Source organism: Pecten maximus, chromosome 6 (assembly GCF_902652985.1).
Source record: "Pecten maximus chromosome 6, xPecMax1.1, whole genome shotgun sequence".
Lineage (NCBI taxonomy): Eukaryota > Metazoa > Mollusca > Bivalvia > Pectinida > Pectinidae > Pecten > Pecten maximus.
In genome coordinates, this window is record NC_047020.1 from 42,973,340 (window position 1) to 42,993,565 (window position 20,226).

The window sequence follows — 20,226 nt, forward strand, 5'->3', positions numbered from 1 at the left end:
TTAAGAAATTTATATCAACATTTCTTATTGATAGTTACCTATCAGGCTACATATCTATTTTCTCACTTCATAACATACTGGCCAATCAGTGGCTGCCAGACATTTTATCCTTGGCTCAACGTTCAATACACATGGGCTGTTTCAAAAATATTTTTTTTTCAATTGGTTGGTTGTTCCCTATAGGAGGTACATATGTAAAAGGACATCAAAGTCTATAGAATAGATCCATGTCTTTCAAATAGCGAAATACTAGTAGTGCGTTCGAATCCAAAAGAGTTTTCATATCCGGGACTTTTTTTAGTATTTATCATGAATGTGCTTAAAATTTGAAAATTCTATTAAGCAAGAGGCCCAGAGGGCCTATATCGCTCAGCTGAATATTTCACCAAACTTCTAATTGAATTATACTATATAATAACCACTTTCCCAGTCGAGGATCTAAAATGATTTAATCGATATTATAAAAAAAAGCATTACTCTATTTAAAAGAAGTCCCTAAGCCCAACCCATCCTCCCCGTTAGAGGGTGGGGGTGGGGGTTGGGGAGGGGGAGGGGGGGGGGGGGGGGGGGGGGGGGGGGGGTGTCAGCCGAACCATTTGTACAATGGATCCCCATAGGATGCGTCCAGGCAAATATGAGCGATATCCATTGCTCTGTTCAGAGAAGAAGACGTTTATATCAATATAGCTAAATTTACCCATTTTGCCCCCCTCCCCCCGGTCCCTTTGGTTCAGCCCCGCCATTTTTACAATGTTGAATCCACGTCCCATAAGTATGCTTCTGACTTAATTTGACCAAATTCTGATTAGCGGTTATGAAGGAGAAGTCAATTGTTGACGGGCGGATGACAGACGACAGACGACAAACGCCCCGGTATGGCATAAGCTTAACTTGGTCCTTCGGACCAGGTGAGCTAAAAATGCTCAACTGTAAATGGAGTATCTCATGCATTGCATTTTGGCAGGTCTTCTCATTCTAAAGGGAACGAATGAGTAGGATATGTGTGCCCAGTACGAAGCCAACAGAGAACAGTGTTATCTCTGTGACCCTACCAATTGGGAATGGATTTCTTAGGTTTCGGGTGTACTTTTAAAAAATATGTTGCTCGTCTCAGAGGCCAGCGTTGCTGCCATTTACTTTGAATATCTGTACTGTTAACAGGTATGACATATGTATATGGATGTTTGATAATTGTTTGTCGGAGATTTATAGAATTTTTTGCGTCCCTGTTAACAACTTTGCTGCCTTTAATTCCAACATGGCTCGGAATCTGAAGATATGAAAATATCTATTTTTTTAGATATTCCAAAAGCAATGTTTTGTACGAGTATGTTTCAAGGATATCGTACTTGTTGATAGAAGGACGGACAGAGAAACAGAACACATTTTTGCCTTTTTAATGCGGTGTTCATCGACCAAACCGATGGCACATGCTTCGGCGGAATAGATAGAGGCGCTGTCTGGTAGTCGAGCTTAAGTACAGAAATTAGTAGTCCCCGGTCGGCTCCTTTATATTCAACCCTTTGGAACACTTATCCTTTAGATATTTTAAGTGGGTATGAAAGAAATGCGACATAGAAAGGTGTCTGTTGAATAACAAGGGGTTTTGTGAAATCAAGTGTAAGTTTTGGATCAGTGCGTGTTTTTCGTTTTTGGCAGAAATGTATGGACGCAGATTTGGATTTGGAATATTTGAAGCCATTGTCGTCTGCCCAATTTTGTTGTTTGTTTTAACACTGTGTGAGTTGTCGTTCTATCGTGTACATGTCACTAGATATGTAGCAGATGAAGAAGTCATTCACGAATAACGACCCTTTTGTTGACTGACCAAAACATTTGACAATATCAATAATTTTAAGACCAAGTAGGGTGACTGCTAGGATTCCACCCTGTGGGACTCCGATTTTATGTTTAAACGAATTGAGCCGACACGGACTTGATATAAAATTGGGAAGCCACCATACCGCCAATTGTATTATTATTATAATTGATATATTGAATGTTACTGTCTTGGTTAATATCTGTTTACAATGCAAGTACACTGGTGACGATTTGACACATCACCAGCGCTAATTAAAATTTGACATCCTCGTTAACATGGATGACAGGTGGAAAACTCCAAAAACCAACAGAGTGTACTAACGACACAGTAGATATGTTTTAAGACAGTCATACGAGTAACTTTTTGTTGACGATCTGTCCGAGGTATATTTTGAATGGATCAATTGTTAATAAATCTGAATGGAAATATATAGTAATTTCCATTGAATGTGACTACGGATGTAGTCATGCGCAGCAACTGTCTTTGGTTTCACTTCCTGTTTCCGGTTAAGGAAAAATCTTTTCGATTTTACTATAGTTCAATTTCAAAGACTTTCTGTCTATGAGTTCGCTTTGCGTATTCATCTTTCGGATTTCACTTTCCAAGCGATTATACACTTGAGGATTTATCTATTTAATAAACAAAACTCTGCTGAATATTTCTCTCTACCAAAATTGACGAAATTTTCAAGCAATGTCAAATTAATTATTAATCTCATACTGTGAATGATTTTCTGTTGCTCTTCAAAAAGTTATTAAAAACATGTTGTCAGCTACTACGCTTCATCGATTAATATCCCTACTCAATCGACTGATATCAGCACTTTTACTTTTTTACTTTTTCATTGGCGTAAATATGTATGGGGACGGTGAAATATCTATGAAATCTACAAAAAGATAAATCTAGACGAAAAAGTCATTATTTTACAGAAAAAAGCTATTACACTACAATCAAGGTTTGAATCAATGGAACTAAGTAACACATTTATGTATATGTCACGTTGGTGACCAAAAAAATATCCCAAGCAAACAAAATTTGCCAAATACATTTACTTCAACAGTCAAAATGAAAATGGATTTGGTATCTTTTAAGTGAATCTTATATTTGACATTTGCTGGGTATATATTTCAAGAATTTAGTAATTTGCAGTGACTTGCAGTTATTTGTTTTGAATCATTCAGATGTCGCCGTGCAGGAAACGAGGTTTCAAACATGGCTGCCTCTATTGGGGACACGATTTTAACGTTCAATGGGTATATGATTGTTTTGAAATATAGCTTAACACGAGTTAACGTTATGAGAGTTTCGCTCTCGAACCCTTAGGACGCGAGGAGTTACGCTCTTATAACAAAATGATCTTTAATTGCTCGTCAAGGATCTGCTATAAAGCTTCTATTCTATAAAAAAATACACTGTCGTCATTATGACGGGGTTGCAAGCTATGCGGGAAAAACACCAATGTTTATGACTTATGAATAATAGCTGACATTTACAAATGGAAATTAGGCATGCGTCATCGAACTGGAAATGACAAATGTATAATCCTGATCAATTTTCAGTACATATTCAAACATGTAAATCTATTATTCATATCAAATACTTATTATGGAATTGTCCTAGACACAAGGGTAACCTATTTGTAGAGTCATTGATCTGTGTATAATATGCAATGTCCGTGACTTCGTCTTGTCCATGTAGACTCATTAGTGATGGTAGACAGTCGGTAGTTTTCCTCAAATGTTTATATTTTTGGTACGCCTTTCGGAAGGTCTTTCAACCAAACCGAAAAATAGAAATCAAATATATTTCAGTAAGGATCTCGAACTGTCACATGATTTTCAATAAAGTCTCAGTTCAAAAGTCTGATTTCCACGAAGTATATTTCGTATAGTTTGCAATCATACGTTTGGACTGAAGCTTCCTTTTTGGAAGCAGAAACCTTTCTACTATCAATGTGGCATTCGTTCAGGTTGTCTTCTCGCAGTAGAATGGATCCTGTGTCGCGTATTCAGTACCGATTGTGACTGCCGGATATAGACTCGGTTTCCAGATTATTTATTTATCAGCGAATCAATAAATCGTAAGACATCCATTTTCCACTGATGATCAGAAAAATATTACTTTGATACAAAACACGCACTAGACCATCAAATTAAAACCCAAAAGTAATTTTGCCGACTATTCAGTTCATGCTATATATTATTGATATTTATTGGTAGAAAATGGAAAACTGTTTGTAATCATTTGGCGTCCTATGAGAACTTTGAGGCCATTGAGGGCTGGTGGGAACAACATAAGGGCCAATTACATTCTAATTAACCTAAGAAAGCGATAGTTATGTTTCCTTATGTTCAACAATCAGTGTTTGGTATGGGATCAGGTGCCTTGGTATGTCGCTGCATGGGGACATAACCCAGGAAGCGTGGATGTTATTACTTCAAAAAATGGCATCAGTTTCGTATTATTCTGACAGTACTTTATTCATTCTATTTGAAATCTCAACATCCATACATGGCAAGACGGAATGGATAATGTTGCAACCATACCGGGAAATGTTCAGGAAGTTAAAATCTAGCTTAAGTGACTTTCATATGAACAAGGAAAAATATCTCTTTGACTGAAAGAAGCGTGCTTCCTCAGATGAGTAATAGGAATCTTTCGAACACTATGTACAAAGCATTGAACCGTTTCTTTTACAGACTTATGAAATGAAATATTAGGACAGTTAAGATAGAAAAAAAATGTGTGCGAGAGAGGTTGATACAAAGGAAACAAAGTATCTTTCAAATCCTAGATATATGCAATGTCATTTTAGAATAATGTAGAATGTCAAATCATTAAGCTTTTGTGTAAAAAGGAAATATATATAGTCAAAGACATGGGTACTCAACCCCCATACCACGATGACGTAATATTTTGACCTAACAAGACTGGGACAGTTTATTAGTGTATTGGTGTATGTCGCTAATGAACTTTAAAACAGATCTAACATTTTGACGAGCTCGATTATAAAATATAAAGCTACAAGGTGAAGTTAAATAATATGGCATCAAGAATTGATTCGTTGGAGCTTTTCAAGAGAGGAAAAAGGAATAGACTCGAATTCTGATTTTGCCGGAGGTGTATTAGATCGCTGGTTAGCTTGTTCCGCATTCCACGAACATTGTCAGCTTCACCGATCTGAATTTTATCGATGTTTTGTTGAAACCATGTTGATATCTCTTAAAATTAAGTATTTAATTGTGTGTTTGTTTATATTGATCAGTTATTACGAGAATATTTTGCTTATATGTTCAAATGAAAGCATTATTAGGCAAGCTAACGTACATGTATACTAGATTATGTAAACAACAGCCATGTGTGTAGTTTATGTGTAGTGTACGTTGTTATATGGTACTTCGGTATTATATCTCGCCTATTGATAGTTGAAACAATTGCTTTTGCAATGTTCATCTCAAAATGTACAAAAGATTAGGGTAAAATCTTCCAAGTATCAATAATTCTTTGACTGAATACGTTTTTTTTCTTACATCTAGACGTCATCTTTTTTATACATTTATTTTTTTAGACTTACCCTGTGGTTCTGTTTGCATTGTCTGTTTGGAATTTTCTCCAGTACTCTGGGATGATATTGTTGACAATTTTGAAAACGTATGTCTCCTTTAATCATGCAGTACTTTAGGTACATTTTATCACTCTGAATGTTCTTGTTTATCTTGAGAGAAAGACCAATAAACGATATCGATGTTCATCATGGTTTTAGTGTTAACGTCGGTTAGTGCTACGGGAAATGAAGACTGAAAAAATTGATTACACAAATATTATTATGTTTATTTACAATGAAAAAGAATATGCACAACGTATATATTTACAATACATCCATGAACTCTCCCTATCTCACGCACTATCAACAAAGTATTCTAAAAATGTCTCCGTAGCCTCACAACATGATGAAAGTTCACATAAACAAATTCCAAACCACTCAATCTAGAGCCAAGGAGTTTTTCCAATAGAGTATGGAACAGCTCAATCCAGAGCCAATGAGTATTGAAAATACTGGAATAGATAGCTCAATCCAGAACTCATATATCAAACTCAAGCAACAACTTTCTTACATGCATATGGCGAGGAGACATCACTAGTGTCTTACAGACGACAGCAACCACTTGGGATTACAGTTGTTCCTCACGTGTGAAAGCTCACGTGACAGTCGCCAACCGTTTCCGCATGGAAAATCCTCAGTCGACCCTTGCTGACCTTGACCCTGATGGAACAGATGGAACACACACTGTCCTGGTCGGTGCTGACGCTGAGATGGTAAAAAGAGGGATCATTCTGCCTGGTCCTGACTGATTCACAAGGCTTCAACTCCCGTCATGTGAAGCTACGATAATTGATTGATACCCATATTTAACCACATCACTCACATTTTCATACTTCCACAACGTTTATCCTAAGTACCGAATAAATAATAAAATAATCCTAAATAAATACAACTAAGGTTTATAATTACATAATAATTTACTGGATTATCTTTTAAATACAAAATAATAATGTGTGGCTCCACAATATACATTAAATACCATCAACTCGCACATTACTCAAAATTTCACTCCAAGGCTTCCATATATTTTCCAACCGCGCGCGAACACACAATACTTTACACTATGACAGTGGAACTGAGCTTCCATGGATTTATAATTGTGTGAAATCCACAATATATACGGAAGAATTCCATATACAACAATCAAATACATTCATATAGTAAATATATAGCACTGATACACACAAAATATATTAGATATAGCATGAAATAGCATAAATACAACTTATTACTGCCTAAACGATAAGAAATGGTCACGGCTGACTGGAACGCACAGATACCTAGATTGTTTGACTTGGTATTACAATCTGTAGTCTGTACCTGGTTCACATGCCGTAAAATATCGGTAAATCTATATTGGTACAAAGAACAAAGGAACCATGTCTATCCTCGGGTACACAGAACAAAGGAACCATGTCTATCCTCGGGTACACCGAACAAAGGAACCATGTCTATCCTCGGGTACACAGAACAAAGGGACCGTGTCTATCCTCGGGTACACAGAACAAAGGGACCGTGTCTATCCTCGGGTACACAGAACAAAGGGACCGTGTCTATCCTCGGGTAACTATCCGATACCAGAAAAAGGGACCGTGTCTATCCTCGGGTACACAGAACAAAGGAACCATGTCTATCCTCGGGTACACAGAACAAAGGGACCGTGTCTATCCTCGGGTACACAGAACAAAGGAACCGTGTCTATCCTCGGGTACACAGAACAAAGGAACCATGTCTATCCTCGGGTACACAGAACAAAGGGACCGTGTCTATCCTCGGGTACACAGAACAAAGGAACCGTGTCTATCCTCGGGTACACAGAACAAAGGAACCGTGTCTATCCTCGGGTACACAGAACAAAGGAACCGTGTCTATTCTCGGGTACACAGAACAAAGGAACCATGTCTATCCTCGGGTACACAGAACAAAGGAACCATGTCTATCCTCGGGTACACAGAACAAAGGAACCATGTCTATCCTCGGGTACACAGAACAAAGGAACCATGTCTATCCTCGGGTACACAGAACAAAGGAACCATGTCTATCCTCGGGTACACAGAACAAAGGAACCGTGTCTATCCTCGGGTACACAGAACAAAGGAACCGTGTCTATTCTCGGGTACACAGAACAAAGGAACCATGTCTATCCTCGGGTACACAGAACAAAGGAACCATGTCTATCCTCGGGTACACAGAACAAAGGAACCATGTCTATCCTCGGGTACACAGAACAAAGGAACCGTGTCTATCCTCGGGTACACAGAACAAAGGGACCGTGTCTATCCTCGGGTACACAGAACAAAGGGACCATGTCTATCCTCGGGTATACAGAACAAAGGGACCGTGTCTATCCTCGGGTACACAGAAGAAAGGGACCGTGTCTATCCTCGGGTACACAGAACAAAGGAACCGTGTCTATCCTCGGGTACTCAGAACAAAGGAACCATGTCTATCCTCGGGTACACAGAACAAAGGGACCGTGTCTATCCTCGGGTACACAGAACAAAGGAACCATGTCTATCCTCGGGTACACAGAACAAAGGAACCATGTCTATCCTCGGGTACACAGAACAAAGGAACCATGTCTATCCTCGGGTACACCGAACAAAGGAACCGTGTCTATCCTCGGGTACACATAACAAAGGAACCGTGTCTATCCTCGGGTACACAGAACAAAGGAACCATGTCTATCCTCGGGTACACAGAACAAAGGAACCATGTCTATCCTCGGGTACACAGAACAAAGGGACCGTGTCTATCCTCGGGTACACAGAACAAAGGAACCATGTCTATCCTCGGGTACACAGAACAAAGGAACCATGTCTATCCTCGGGTACACAGAACAAAGGAACCATGTCTATCCTCGTAAACAGCTCAGCTCGTGCACACTTACCCGTGACTCATTTCCGTTCAGCAGTACCTAATTTTTAAGTTAAAAATAAAATATTTACCAAAAAACTATACAACTAATATAAAAATATACCTGCTTCCGTGACATATAGTATTTTACATTTATCAATCGTGGACCTTTGGTGAGGTCAATATGGTGTAATACTAACCGGGTAAATCGAATATTGACCGAGGGCAAACACGATATAATACAATATTGACCGAATCTAACGTTCTTAATTTTAATGTTAGATATGAAACTTGTTTGCAACAGGGAGGAGTTGCATTGTATTTATCTTGATAAAGGAAATTTAAGTTTACACTTTAGTATTCAATGTTAAGTCACACTGATTTTTATGTCTAAAACGCAATCTTAAATCTGTGTTTCTAAGAATAGGTCGATATCACAAAATATTGACCTCCACGTGACCATGTTTTAGCCAATGGGATTTCTGTTTTAGCTATGTGTGTTGCACTTTACGATATAGCCGTGGGTAGCGAGACAACTATTGATGGTTAAATTGCTGACAACAAAGCTAATGACGTTCGTTTGAAACTGCATATTTGATACCGTCGAACATTAATTTAAATATTTCATAACATTTGTTTCCGTCTGTACGCCATAAAAGTCACACTGATTAAACAGTGACAATATATGTTCCAATATACCTGTCAACAACGGTAGACATGCTATTTATTACCTACATTAGTAATTCTACTCACCCTTCCTACTTGCCGTCAGGGGAGGATAATGGTACCCCCGACTGAGCTTATATTCTGCTTTGTGTATTGTGACAGGTTTTATGTCCTTGCTAAAAAGCATGACTTTTAGCTACGTTCTCATAATCCTTTGTTACATGACAACGGGTTAGATTGTATTGTATACATTGTCATATCTACCTGGTTGATGATTAAAACATATTTTATTATCCAAAATGACAAATGGTTGAGAGACAAAGTCTACTACTTACGAGCTCTTTTCCGCCTTGTTGGTCCGTTTTAGTAATACATTTCCGCTCAACAGTGTTTGTTTGATTCCAATATCTGTATCAAACAATATACTTCTCCTAAAAATAGCTGCTAGTCAGAATAGATTTGGGGTACATGTGTTTTACAAAATTATAACAAAATTCTTTAAAACTATCCTAACGAATTCGGTTCATATTTGGTCTACAACGTCCTTGGAAAGAGGGGAACCAATCTTGTCTAAACATTTGGTCTGGACATCAGGGGTCGGAGAGGCGGGGTTCAATAGAAAAGTAATATCTCAGATGTTTTAAAACTGCTCTTCTTCTGTAGGAATAAAAGGATTAGGTCCATGTTTGATCTGAAGCAGCCTTGAGTGAAGGACATCCAATTCTGTTTATACAGTGGGTCCCCTCGGGGCGTGAAAGGTGGGGCCAAAATTGGGATGATACAGCAAATTCTTTAAAACCTTTTTTATCTGAAAGTATGAAAGGATTAGGTTCATATATGGCATGAAGCACACTTGTATTAAGGAAAAGAATTTTTTATGGAAGGTATGTTTGGACTCAAGGGCTTGAAGGAAAATGTATCAAATTCTTTAAAACCCCTCTTCTTCTGTAGGAAGTCTGAATCACCCTTGACCAGAAGTCAAGCCCAGAGGTCATTGTCCGGTTCAAATTTGTACCTGTTCACTAGTGAACAATTTTTCACGACATTATGAAGCAAAGTTGAAAGTGATTTAATAAAGAGCCAAATGATCAAAGGTAAGGGTCACTGAAACAAAGGTCAAGGTCAAATTTCATATATTTTTCCTTGATGGAGATTTTATGAAACATTTTGAAGAAAAGTTTGTCGGAATTAAACAATTAGTGAAATGACCAAAAGCCAAGGTCACTGGTCAAAGGTCAAGTGAGATATCGTTTTAGTAATGGATATTTCATGATCGCATTACAAAAAGAAATTACTTTGAAATATTCAATGAGTCAACTGTATAAACTGTCAGGATAAAGGTCAAGGTTACTTGGCTGTAAGGTCAAAGGTCAAGGTCTTTCTTTTTGCTAATGAACATTTTGTGATGGCAGTACGAAAAAAACGTTGGCTGGAATTGAAAAAGGCTAAGGTCACTGACTCAGAGAACAAGTTCATTTTAGTCCTAAGGTCAAGGACTAATTTGATCTCTGACAATGTCCCTTGATTAATTAAACATACAAATGAGTATAATACCGACATAAAGTTGGAAGGTAACAAAAGCCACATCAAAGCACGTATATTTTTCGCTTCCTACTTGCTTTGGAAATCCAAATGTGGAATGTCAAACTTAACCACAACGATATAGGCAGATGATTTTTTGATAAGTGTGCGGGATATGTAGCCATAAGATTGGGCCCTTGATGAACAGTCAGTTTTCTAGTTTGCTTTAAATTTTCTTTTTAACCATAACGCTAAATTTAGTTAAAGGAAAATGTTGACAAAATGCAAGGTACTTAGAGGCAGATTCCAAAATTAGAAATGTCATTGTAATATAATTAATATTTGCTTAGCCAAACTACTGAAATATCTAGGTGAGGGACACAGGTCCGAAGGGCCTTTTGTTATTGATTTCATCACACAGACTAATGTTTCATAAACTAATAATCATATGCTAATTTCGTATGTGCATGTGAGGAAAACTTTATATCATTAATATTGGGAAATGTTATTTGATAACCGGTCGTAAACTAATGATAACCAATTATCAAGTTTCATATAAAATTGATCATAAAAATGTAATATTGATAAGCTTAAGCTGCATATAACTATTATTTATCAAAAAGGGATGATGGTTTTAATCAATACTTGAGTTACATTAATGAAATGATTAAGCTTTACGAAAGCTTATTAGAGTCAATGAGATAAAATATAGTTAATTGATAAACGTAATAACGCGAAAAACACGTTATTACGGAAATTTAGCAATTACGCAGAAAAAAAGGCGCAATATTGCGAAAAAACCCAACAACATAACAACGCGAAAACCACGAAATAACGCAAATCAGAACACGTAATAACGCAAAAAAACAACAACAAAAAAACCCTACGAAATATCGTAAATCTTTAAGTTCTAAACGAAGAATTTATCCATTATTTTTCAGTATACTCACATTTAAAGATCGCCTATATTTTGAAATATAGTCAAAGGATTTTATACATTTCTTTTCTGTTTTGTTTGTTTGTTTTTTGAAGGAATATGTTAGCATTGCAAAACATTCTGAATGGGTGTGTTCAGTCGAATCGTAAAAGCTAAGTTAGGCGTTATTAAAGGATTTTGATATCTTTTATCATCGAATCATGGTTTTTCTACGTTAAATCTGTTGTTAAAAACATACTTACATTTATCTATTGTATACAATCATATTTCACTGTTTTTTCCATTGATCAGTTCGTATTGTGATTTTAGAGTTACCAAGAAGCCTTTGAAATGACACGCCAAGATTTACTTACCATCTGTTTTCTGGTTCTTTGTCTTGGTGGCTGGACAGTAATGAGCTTTCCAGGTAGGACTTTATGTATAGATATAATATTTACTTATTTACATATTTTGTATGTAAGACATGAAAATCTTTAATTAGTTTTGAGCATTGATGATTATTCTTCGTCTGAAATGTAAGTTATATATTAAAATATTATATTTATATCTTTATTACAATATCATATCATATATAAATGAAAATAAAACTCGACAACACGTCTTTAGCGCTTTCATCGCATCTTGGCGATACTTATTTGCATGTAATGTCATATTATATAATAACGCGAATTTCAGTAATATTGTTGTGCAAGATGACCGAATCTACAATGTTATATATTCAAAAACTATATTGCCGACAATGGCGGTGTAGTCTACGATCACGCGAGTGAGGTACGTAAATACGTCCGTGTACAAGCTTGACCAGGTGTAAACTACGCCGATAGTGGTCAAGCACGGCCGAACATCAACTCTGGGACAAGGTGACATGAACACCTTCGCTTAGAGAAGTCAACTCGTCATGTACTTTCACAACAACATGTCTTCTGAGTTGTTGTTCGTACCTTTCAACTTAAGATAAGATGGCCGTGTTATAATTCGAAATTCTAATGTCATTGACGGTTTCAGCTTGAACAGGTTTACATTAATCAAGGAGGACTGCAAATATACAACGTTTAGAACATTTCAATACTATTTTTGTAACAAAAATGCGATGACATTTCGAATTTGTTTGATTTATGCATAAGTTTAGGTACTACGTACACATTCCGTTAGTTTCAGTCAAATAAGAATCTTTTAGCATTAGATTGCCTACTTTTACACAGGATAGCAGACAAATTGAGTAACGCACATTCTATCGTGAAGACATGCATCTTTTGATTAACGTAAATGCTAAAAATATCCTAAAAACTAAAAAAAAAAAATACAATGTTGCGAGTTACATTGATCATCCGGTAGGTTGTGACGTCAAAAATGCACTTGATATAGTAACGTCAAACAAAATGACGTCATTAAGTGATGACGCCATGAACATTGTTCTTCATATCTACATCGATGGCAATTAAAAGAGATTTATAATCTGATAGTTTTCAATATTGTTTGGTAAGGTTACAAAGTTCCAATGCAGAGTACAAACATAAATAGATATATACATTTAGCATAGCCATTGAAATTATATTCTTATAGTTTCGTTTATCAGTTCCATTTTTTTTATTTACGAATCTATATGAATTGGCAGGAGAAAAATCGGTTAGGTCAAGCACGTATACCATTAATTTTATAATTGATTAACCATTATTATTCCAAACTATTTCAACATTCTTAAAAATGTAAAACGGATAATAATGCATAGCCGTATCGCTGCAAAAACAAACGTCATCATATTTGCTGGATCTTTTGTCTTGTCCTGTCAATTACACTACCTGTACGTACCAAACTTAAACGTATCATTTTTAATCATATCCACTGCTGCACACCATTGTTAGATGTATTTTCCTTTATTTTACGGGTATGAAAAATGTTTGTCTATTGCTGAAAAAAAGCACCACCAATAAATCGTCAAGAAACAAAAGAAACAAAAAACATTATCTTAGTGATTTATCTTTCTTGTAGTCATAGTATGTAATTAAACATCATATGTTACTTTATTAATGGTCCATCATTTTATCCTAGGTCCTTGCGATCACGGTTGGTATTACCGAAAAGGAATTTGTTATTATTTCCATACGGAACAGAAGACTTGGGACGACGCCAACGAGACCTGTATCAGTCAGAACGCAACACTGGTACAAATAAAGGACATTGAGCTCAACACGTATTTAGCAGGTATCTGCTTTTTATATCATAATGACCATTCGTGATGATTAATGGTTGAATGCATGTGTTCAGTTGTCGCTTACAACCATTGTGAATCTCCCTGACCACTGTGTATTAAGGACTATTTGAATTGCCATCTTGATAAGTGCACTCTGATAATGTCGGTGTACGAACAATTGCAAATTTATCAAGCAGTGATATTTCAAAAATTCTTTAGGAACCGCTTTTGATGATATTCATGAAAAACATCATTTAAAGTGAAAACAAATCAATTCATGACCACATATAGTCTTGATACTTACTATAAAATCAACTCAAGAAATGAACGTAAATCTCCTTAAAAGTCACTTTATTTGTGAAAATAGCATTAGCACCATATGTTACCATCAAGGAATACACAATTACTCTTAAAAAATAGAAATATGTTCCAACAACACAAAATAGTCTAGTGTTGTGTGGAGATGTCTGTTCCAAAATAGTAGTAAGGTGACCATGCTTTGTGTGAACTACATGTACATATGTAATGTGTGTGCTGAAAGGCAGTTGTATACCTGTCTGTAGCTTTAGTAGGCTAGGACCACTCATGCATGAGTGCACGCGCTACAGGTATTTCCTTCGGTGTATTTTTACTTTGTGACAAAGCATAGTCACCTTAACTACTATTTTGGATGAATTTTAATGAATTTATTCTGTTTTCACTTTAAATGATGTTTTCATGAATATCTTTCCAAAGCAGTACCTAGAGAATTGGTGAATCACTACTCTTTGATGAATTTGCTATTTTATATTCATTTACATGATCAAAGTGCACGTATTCAAGAGGGCCGTTCAGTAGTCCTGAAACTTAAAATCATTTATATTCATTAGTTGTATACAATTTCATTTTTATCAGAAATTATTTTCAATTATTTACACTTTGTATCATGTATTGACAGATATTGTGAACACACACATTCTAGCGAAAATTGTACTTTTTTGCGCTGATTGAATTTCGCTGAACGCATGAACGCGCTAAATTATATCTCTGTTTATTGTTTTCTTACATTGAGTCATTTATGAGCAATTCATCAATGCGCTTACCTGTTTGATCTCTTGTATGCGCTAAAATTTGGGCCCTCCAAAATGGTTGTGTTTACAGTAAATCACATGCACACTGAATATTTATTTCAATGTTATTGCTGTGCAGTGAGCTAGGTTTCGTCATTATGATGTTTGCGTATAATTCAAACATCTGAGAGAAGCAGTTTTATTTGTTCATTGCATTCCGCTAGATAACGTTATTCGATTGGATTAACGTAACACTGCATAAAGGTATGATGCTCTCCTCTTTAAACCGTATACCTTAACTAACCAACCTCTGAATACTGTACAAAAGATACGCAACATTTTTGAAGGGGTATTCCTTCGTTTGGACATCAGAAACATCATTCTCAATTTCTATTGTTGATATTTATGTCCGAACGATGATTATTATATGAGTGCTTGTACCAACAAATCATGAAATTAACGCCGAAATGTACGGGGAAAGGACGTATTGTAGACAAATACCGTATGTTTTTGCGGTAATTAGTGATACTTCGGATCGAATTAAGATTTTTCAGGACTTAATACTCGAAGAACTGCCGTATTAATGTAAAGATTATTAATTTTACTACTTAAAAATAATAATATTTTCCAGTAAATTTAATTTTGACGACCTATATTTTATTCAAACGAAGGAATACCCCTTTAAACATATTGCGAGTTACATACAATGGAATCAAAATGAATGAAGTATATACCCTCTCGCTAGGCTTATCAGACATTCCATCAGCCTGATCTAGTAAGGTGACCTTATGCTCTCCAATTTTACCTATGGACCTGAGAAGTCCATTGCATCTACATGTCTTTGAGATTGTCGTTTGTGACCTGATTTGCGACAAAGTAAATATTTCTTTGTTTCAGTTACGGCTGCGACAATTTTTAACCCCATCCGCTACTGGATTGGCTTAAAGCGTCCCGAGGATTTCGAATATAGGAACGTCGGCGAAAACACCGTAGGTATTAGAATGCCAACCAATCAGAAATGACACTTGTTTTTGCTAATCTGGTATTGGGACATATCGTGTTGTCAAGTTGCCCCACCCCACCTTCGGAAAAGCGACGAACTCACGCCAAAATGTTGCAAAAAATTTATACTTTTTACGATTTGGCGATACACTAATGTATTAGTATAAAAACGTGAGATGACACATCATGCCGTATTTTTCAGAATGTCTTTCCTTATATAAAAGTGGTAAAGCTTAAGAAAATCCCCGCTACTGTTTATTCTTTTAAATGTATTCTTTCTAGTTGAACACATTATAAGTTAAATGCAGTTTTCATGGTTAGGCATATGTGGATTCCCGTAAAAAAAATCTAACTTTTTCAACACTGCTAGGATATCCACTGACGAGTCCTCGTAGGACGAACAGCTGTATGATGTCCCTAATATCACTTACGAGTCCTCGTAGGACGAACAGCTGTATGATGTCCCTAATATCACTGACAAGTCCTAAAATGACGAACAGCTGCATGATGTTCCTAATATGACTGACGAGTCCTAGAAAGACGAAACAGCTGTATGATGTCCCTAACATCACTGGTGATACCTAGAAAGACGAAACAGCTGTATGATGTCCCTAACATCACTGGTGAGACCTAAAATGACGAACAGGTGCATGATGTCACTAACATCACTGACGAGTCCTCGTAGGACGAACAGCTGTATGATGTCACTAACATCACTGACGAGTCATAGAAGGACAAAAACAGCTGCATGATGTCTCTAACATCACTGACGAGTAATATAAGGACAAAACAGCTGTATGATGTCCCTAACATCACTGACGAGTAATATAAGGACGAACCACTTTTATGATTTTGAAATTCTGATTGACTTGCGCCGTGCACCCAACAAGTTTATAGACAAAACCCTACACCCCACTAGTCGACCCTGGTCGTTCGTTCGTCCGTCTGTTCGTCCGGCAATTCATCCGACAGTATGTTCGTCCATCCATTTGTCCGTCAGTCAGTCGGTCCAGCCTTATATCATCGGACGAAGATTTGTACAGTAAAAATCGTTCTTCAACCCTACCATAAAATGAGTTTTCGCACATTTTACATATTGTTGAAGTCACACAACATTACATATACATACAGCAAAACTTCGTTATCTCGATCCCCAGTTGCGGTCACATCGTACAACAATACGTTTATATACAGCTAAACTCCGTTATCTCGAACTGTGAGTTGCGGTCACAAAACATTACGTTTATATACAGCTAAACTCCGTTATCTCGAACTGTGAGTTGCGGTCACAAAACATTACGTTTATATACAGCTAAACTCCGTTATCTCGAACTGTGAGTTGCGGTCACAAAACATTACGTTTATATACAGCTAAACTCCGTTATCTCGAACTGTGAGTTGCGGTCACAAAACATTACGTTTATATACAGCTAAACTCCGTTATCTCGAACTGTGAGTTGCGGTCACAAAACATTACGTTTATATACAGCTAAACTCCGTTATCTCGAACTGTGAGTTGCGGTCACAAAACATTACGTTTATATACAGCCAAACTAATCTCGAACTCTGATAAATGTCAAAACCCATGCCTAACTCGGTAAAATAAACGTTATGACAGTAAATTTTCAACATTATATGCTCGATTTTCTCGATGAATCTGGATGTCTCGAAGATAAGATCGAGATAATGACTAGATTTTTTTTTAAATTCTTAATGTGTGTTTTAGCTTGTTACAAGTACAACTGTATATTCCTGTATAAAATTACATGATATATATTTCAGACAATAGCTCTTAACTGGCAACAAGGGGAACCTAATGATGGACCTGAAGCATGTGTCTTCTCTGAAAATAGTAAGATGACTGACAGCAAGTGTATTGTAACCAATGGTAACGATCCGCGAGGCTATATATGTCAAGGTAATACGTATATTATGTCTGTCGCTTAATCATCTTTGGTCATTTTAGTTTCGTTACTACCAACATATCAAGAGTTTTTCATTCGTTACACTCGACACATTAAGAGTTTATGATTAGTTACTCTCGAAATGTCAAAAGGTAAAAATGTGTTACCTTTGACATATTAAGAGTTTATAATTCGTTACCCTCGACATATCAAGATTTTTTTGTATTAATTAGTCTCGACATATTAAGAGTTTTTTTTATTAGTTAGTCTCGACATATTAAGAGTTTTTCATGCGTTACTCCCGACGCTTCAAGAGTTTTTCACTCGTTACTCTCGACATATTAAGAGGTTTTTTTTATTAGTTAGTCTCGACATATTAAGAGGTTTTTTTATTAGTTAGTCTCGACATATCAAGAGTTTTTCATGCGTTACTCCCGACGTTTCAAGAGTTTTTCACTCGTTACTCTCGACATTTTAAGAGGTTTTTTTCATTAGTTATAGTCTCGACATATTAAGAGTTTTTTTTTTAGTTAGTCTCGACATATTAAGAGTTTTTCTTGCGTTACTCCCGACGTTTCAAGAGTTTTTCATTCGTTGCTCTCGACATATTAAGAGTTTTTTACTCGTTGCTCTCGACATATCAAGAGTTTTTTACTCGTTGATCTCGACATATCAAGAGTTTTTTATAAGTTAATCTCGACATATCAAGAGTTTTTTTATAAGTTAATCTCGACGTATCGAGAGTTTTTCTTTCATTACTCTCGACATATCAAGAGTTTTTTTATTCGTTGCTCTCGACATATTAAGAGTATTTATTTTTACTCCGTGTTTATATTGCGACATATTCCATTAATCTCTTCTATCTAGATCTATCTAGTTGAAATATTATCATATAATCGATAACAGACTTGTTTCAAAATGATATTCTTGTTAATATATGGTAACTAATTGTATACTTTCATTTTTTATTATTATTAGATAAATATACAAGTTCATTTTATTAACTACTCTAAATTTAGATTTAGATATAAAAACGGGTTTGGTTTTGTTTTGTTGTTTTTTTTACAAAAAACTCGTCTTTTCAAGGTTTAGAAGTATGTCTGTCTCGCTGTATTTTAAATGTACTATCAAACCTCCATATTGCAATGATAACAATGACAAAAATGTGTATAGTTTATCTATTGTCTTTGCAGTGCTGAGTAGCTGTGCGGATGGAAACCTAGATAAAAACGGGTTTCAACACAACGATATATATAACTACAGTAGTAATGAGTGTCTAATGCACTACAGATTCGCGGAACATGTGGTTCTTAATTGGACTCAAGGAAACGAAAATTGTGCTAACATTCCCGGTCGCTTAGTGCATATGACATCCGATATCGAATCTTTTCTCAATGGTAAATAATTTGTTGTTTTATAATTACATATTTATTGTATTATTATTATTATTTCTATTTTGTTTTTTTTTTGGTTTTTTTTTTTTTTGTTTTTGTATTTTTGTTGTTTTTTTTTGTTTTTTTTTTGTTTTTGTTTTTTTGCTGTTGTTGTTGGGTTTTTTTGTTTTGTTTTGTTTTTTGTTTTTTTTTCTGTTTTTTTTTCTTTGTTTTTTTGTTTTGCTTTTTGTAATTTTCATGCTGCACCTACGACAGAGAGAAATAAATTGTTATTATTTTGACAATAAATGACATTTAGTGTATATATATATGCATATTTAAGACCTACTAATAAAAACTTGTCGTAATGAAGTCAAGAAGTTACCAACTTTTGAATACCTCTGCCTATGAAGGAGACCAACATTATTATCTCACCTCCATACACATGACCTTGATCGCAGTGCATTCTGGGAGAGATTTACATACAGCAGAACACAACTGTGGTGGACTTCAGCTGGGGCAAAAATTGCCTGTTGCCTATCATATCTACAAATATGAAATGTCGAGGTTTTAATGCAAAAATGAAATAAACGTTTCAATATTATCCGTCGCGAAAAATCACGATCCTCTGCATGCTGCTAACAACGAAATGAAAAGCTTTCTCAGCGTTACCCCCTTCGGTCCCATTTCGCTGGATTGATACAAGTGTGATTTATCAATAAGTTTAAGCTGGTGAGCGATAAATAGTCATCTGCAATCACTACATATCACGAAAGAAATCTTAACCATTATGATTCAATCGCATCATATGCTTACAGTTTTCAGTAAAGATGACAAAAGACAGAACATTACACTACGTACGTGTGCACGCTACACACTTGCCTCTCCAACAAAAAATGTGCCATTTTCTCATGTAATCCGATTCCATTGTCATTTTCTTTTATATATAATTCCACCTGAATATACAGTCTCCGACTGAAGTCCTGCCCTTTATTCGTGTCATAATCAAATTTACGCTTAATTCCTTCTTTTTTGGAGATGTTAGTGCGATCGCCATTTCTAGTTTGTGTTTCCGTTTTCGGCGCATGCGTAATCAGTATTTCATTCAATATGGAGGCGGAGCAAAACGGAATTGCTTCGGGACGCAATTAATTATTATTATCTTTTTTTTTTAAGTTTTAAGATAAACAAGAATGAAAATTTTCGAGGGTGGTGATAGTGTTAAGTGTGTAGTCTTTAATGCTTAAGAAAAATACATATGAGTCTATTCGTGCTTTGGATTGATAATGAATATCATTTAT

General features: G+C 35.9%; 1 protein-coding gene across 1 annotated transcript in view; it reads left to right on the top strand.

The window, feature by feature from the left end:
- LOC117329843 (secretory phospholipase A2 receptor-like) overlaps nt 1-20,226 on the top strand; it is a 33,520-nt gene that overhangs the window by 5,176 nt on the left and 8,118 nt on the right. The window contains exons 2-6 of the mRNA XM_033888019.1: nt 11,716-11,812; nt 13,456-13,608; nt 15,544-15,635; nt 17,431-17,566; nt 18,746-18,949. Coding sequence (XP_033743910.1) covers nt 11,737-11,812; nt 13,456-13,608; nt 15,544-15,635; nt 17,431-17,566; nt 18,746-18,949 — 661 coding nt within the window. The 5' untranslated portion in view covers nt 11,716-11,736. The remainder of the gene's footprint in view (nt 1-11,715; nt 11,813-13,455; nt 13,609-15,543; nt 15,636-17,430; nt 17,567-18,745; nt 18,950-20,226) is intronic.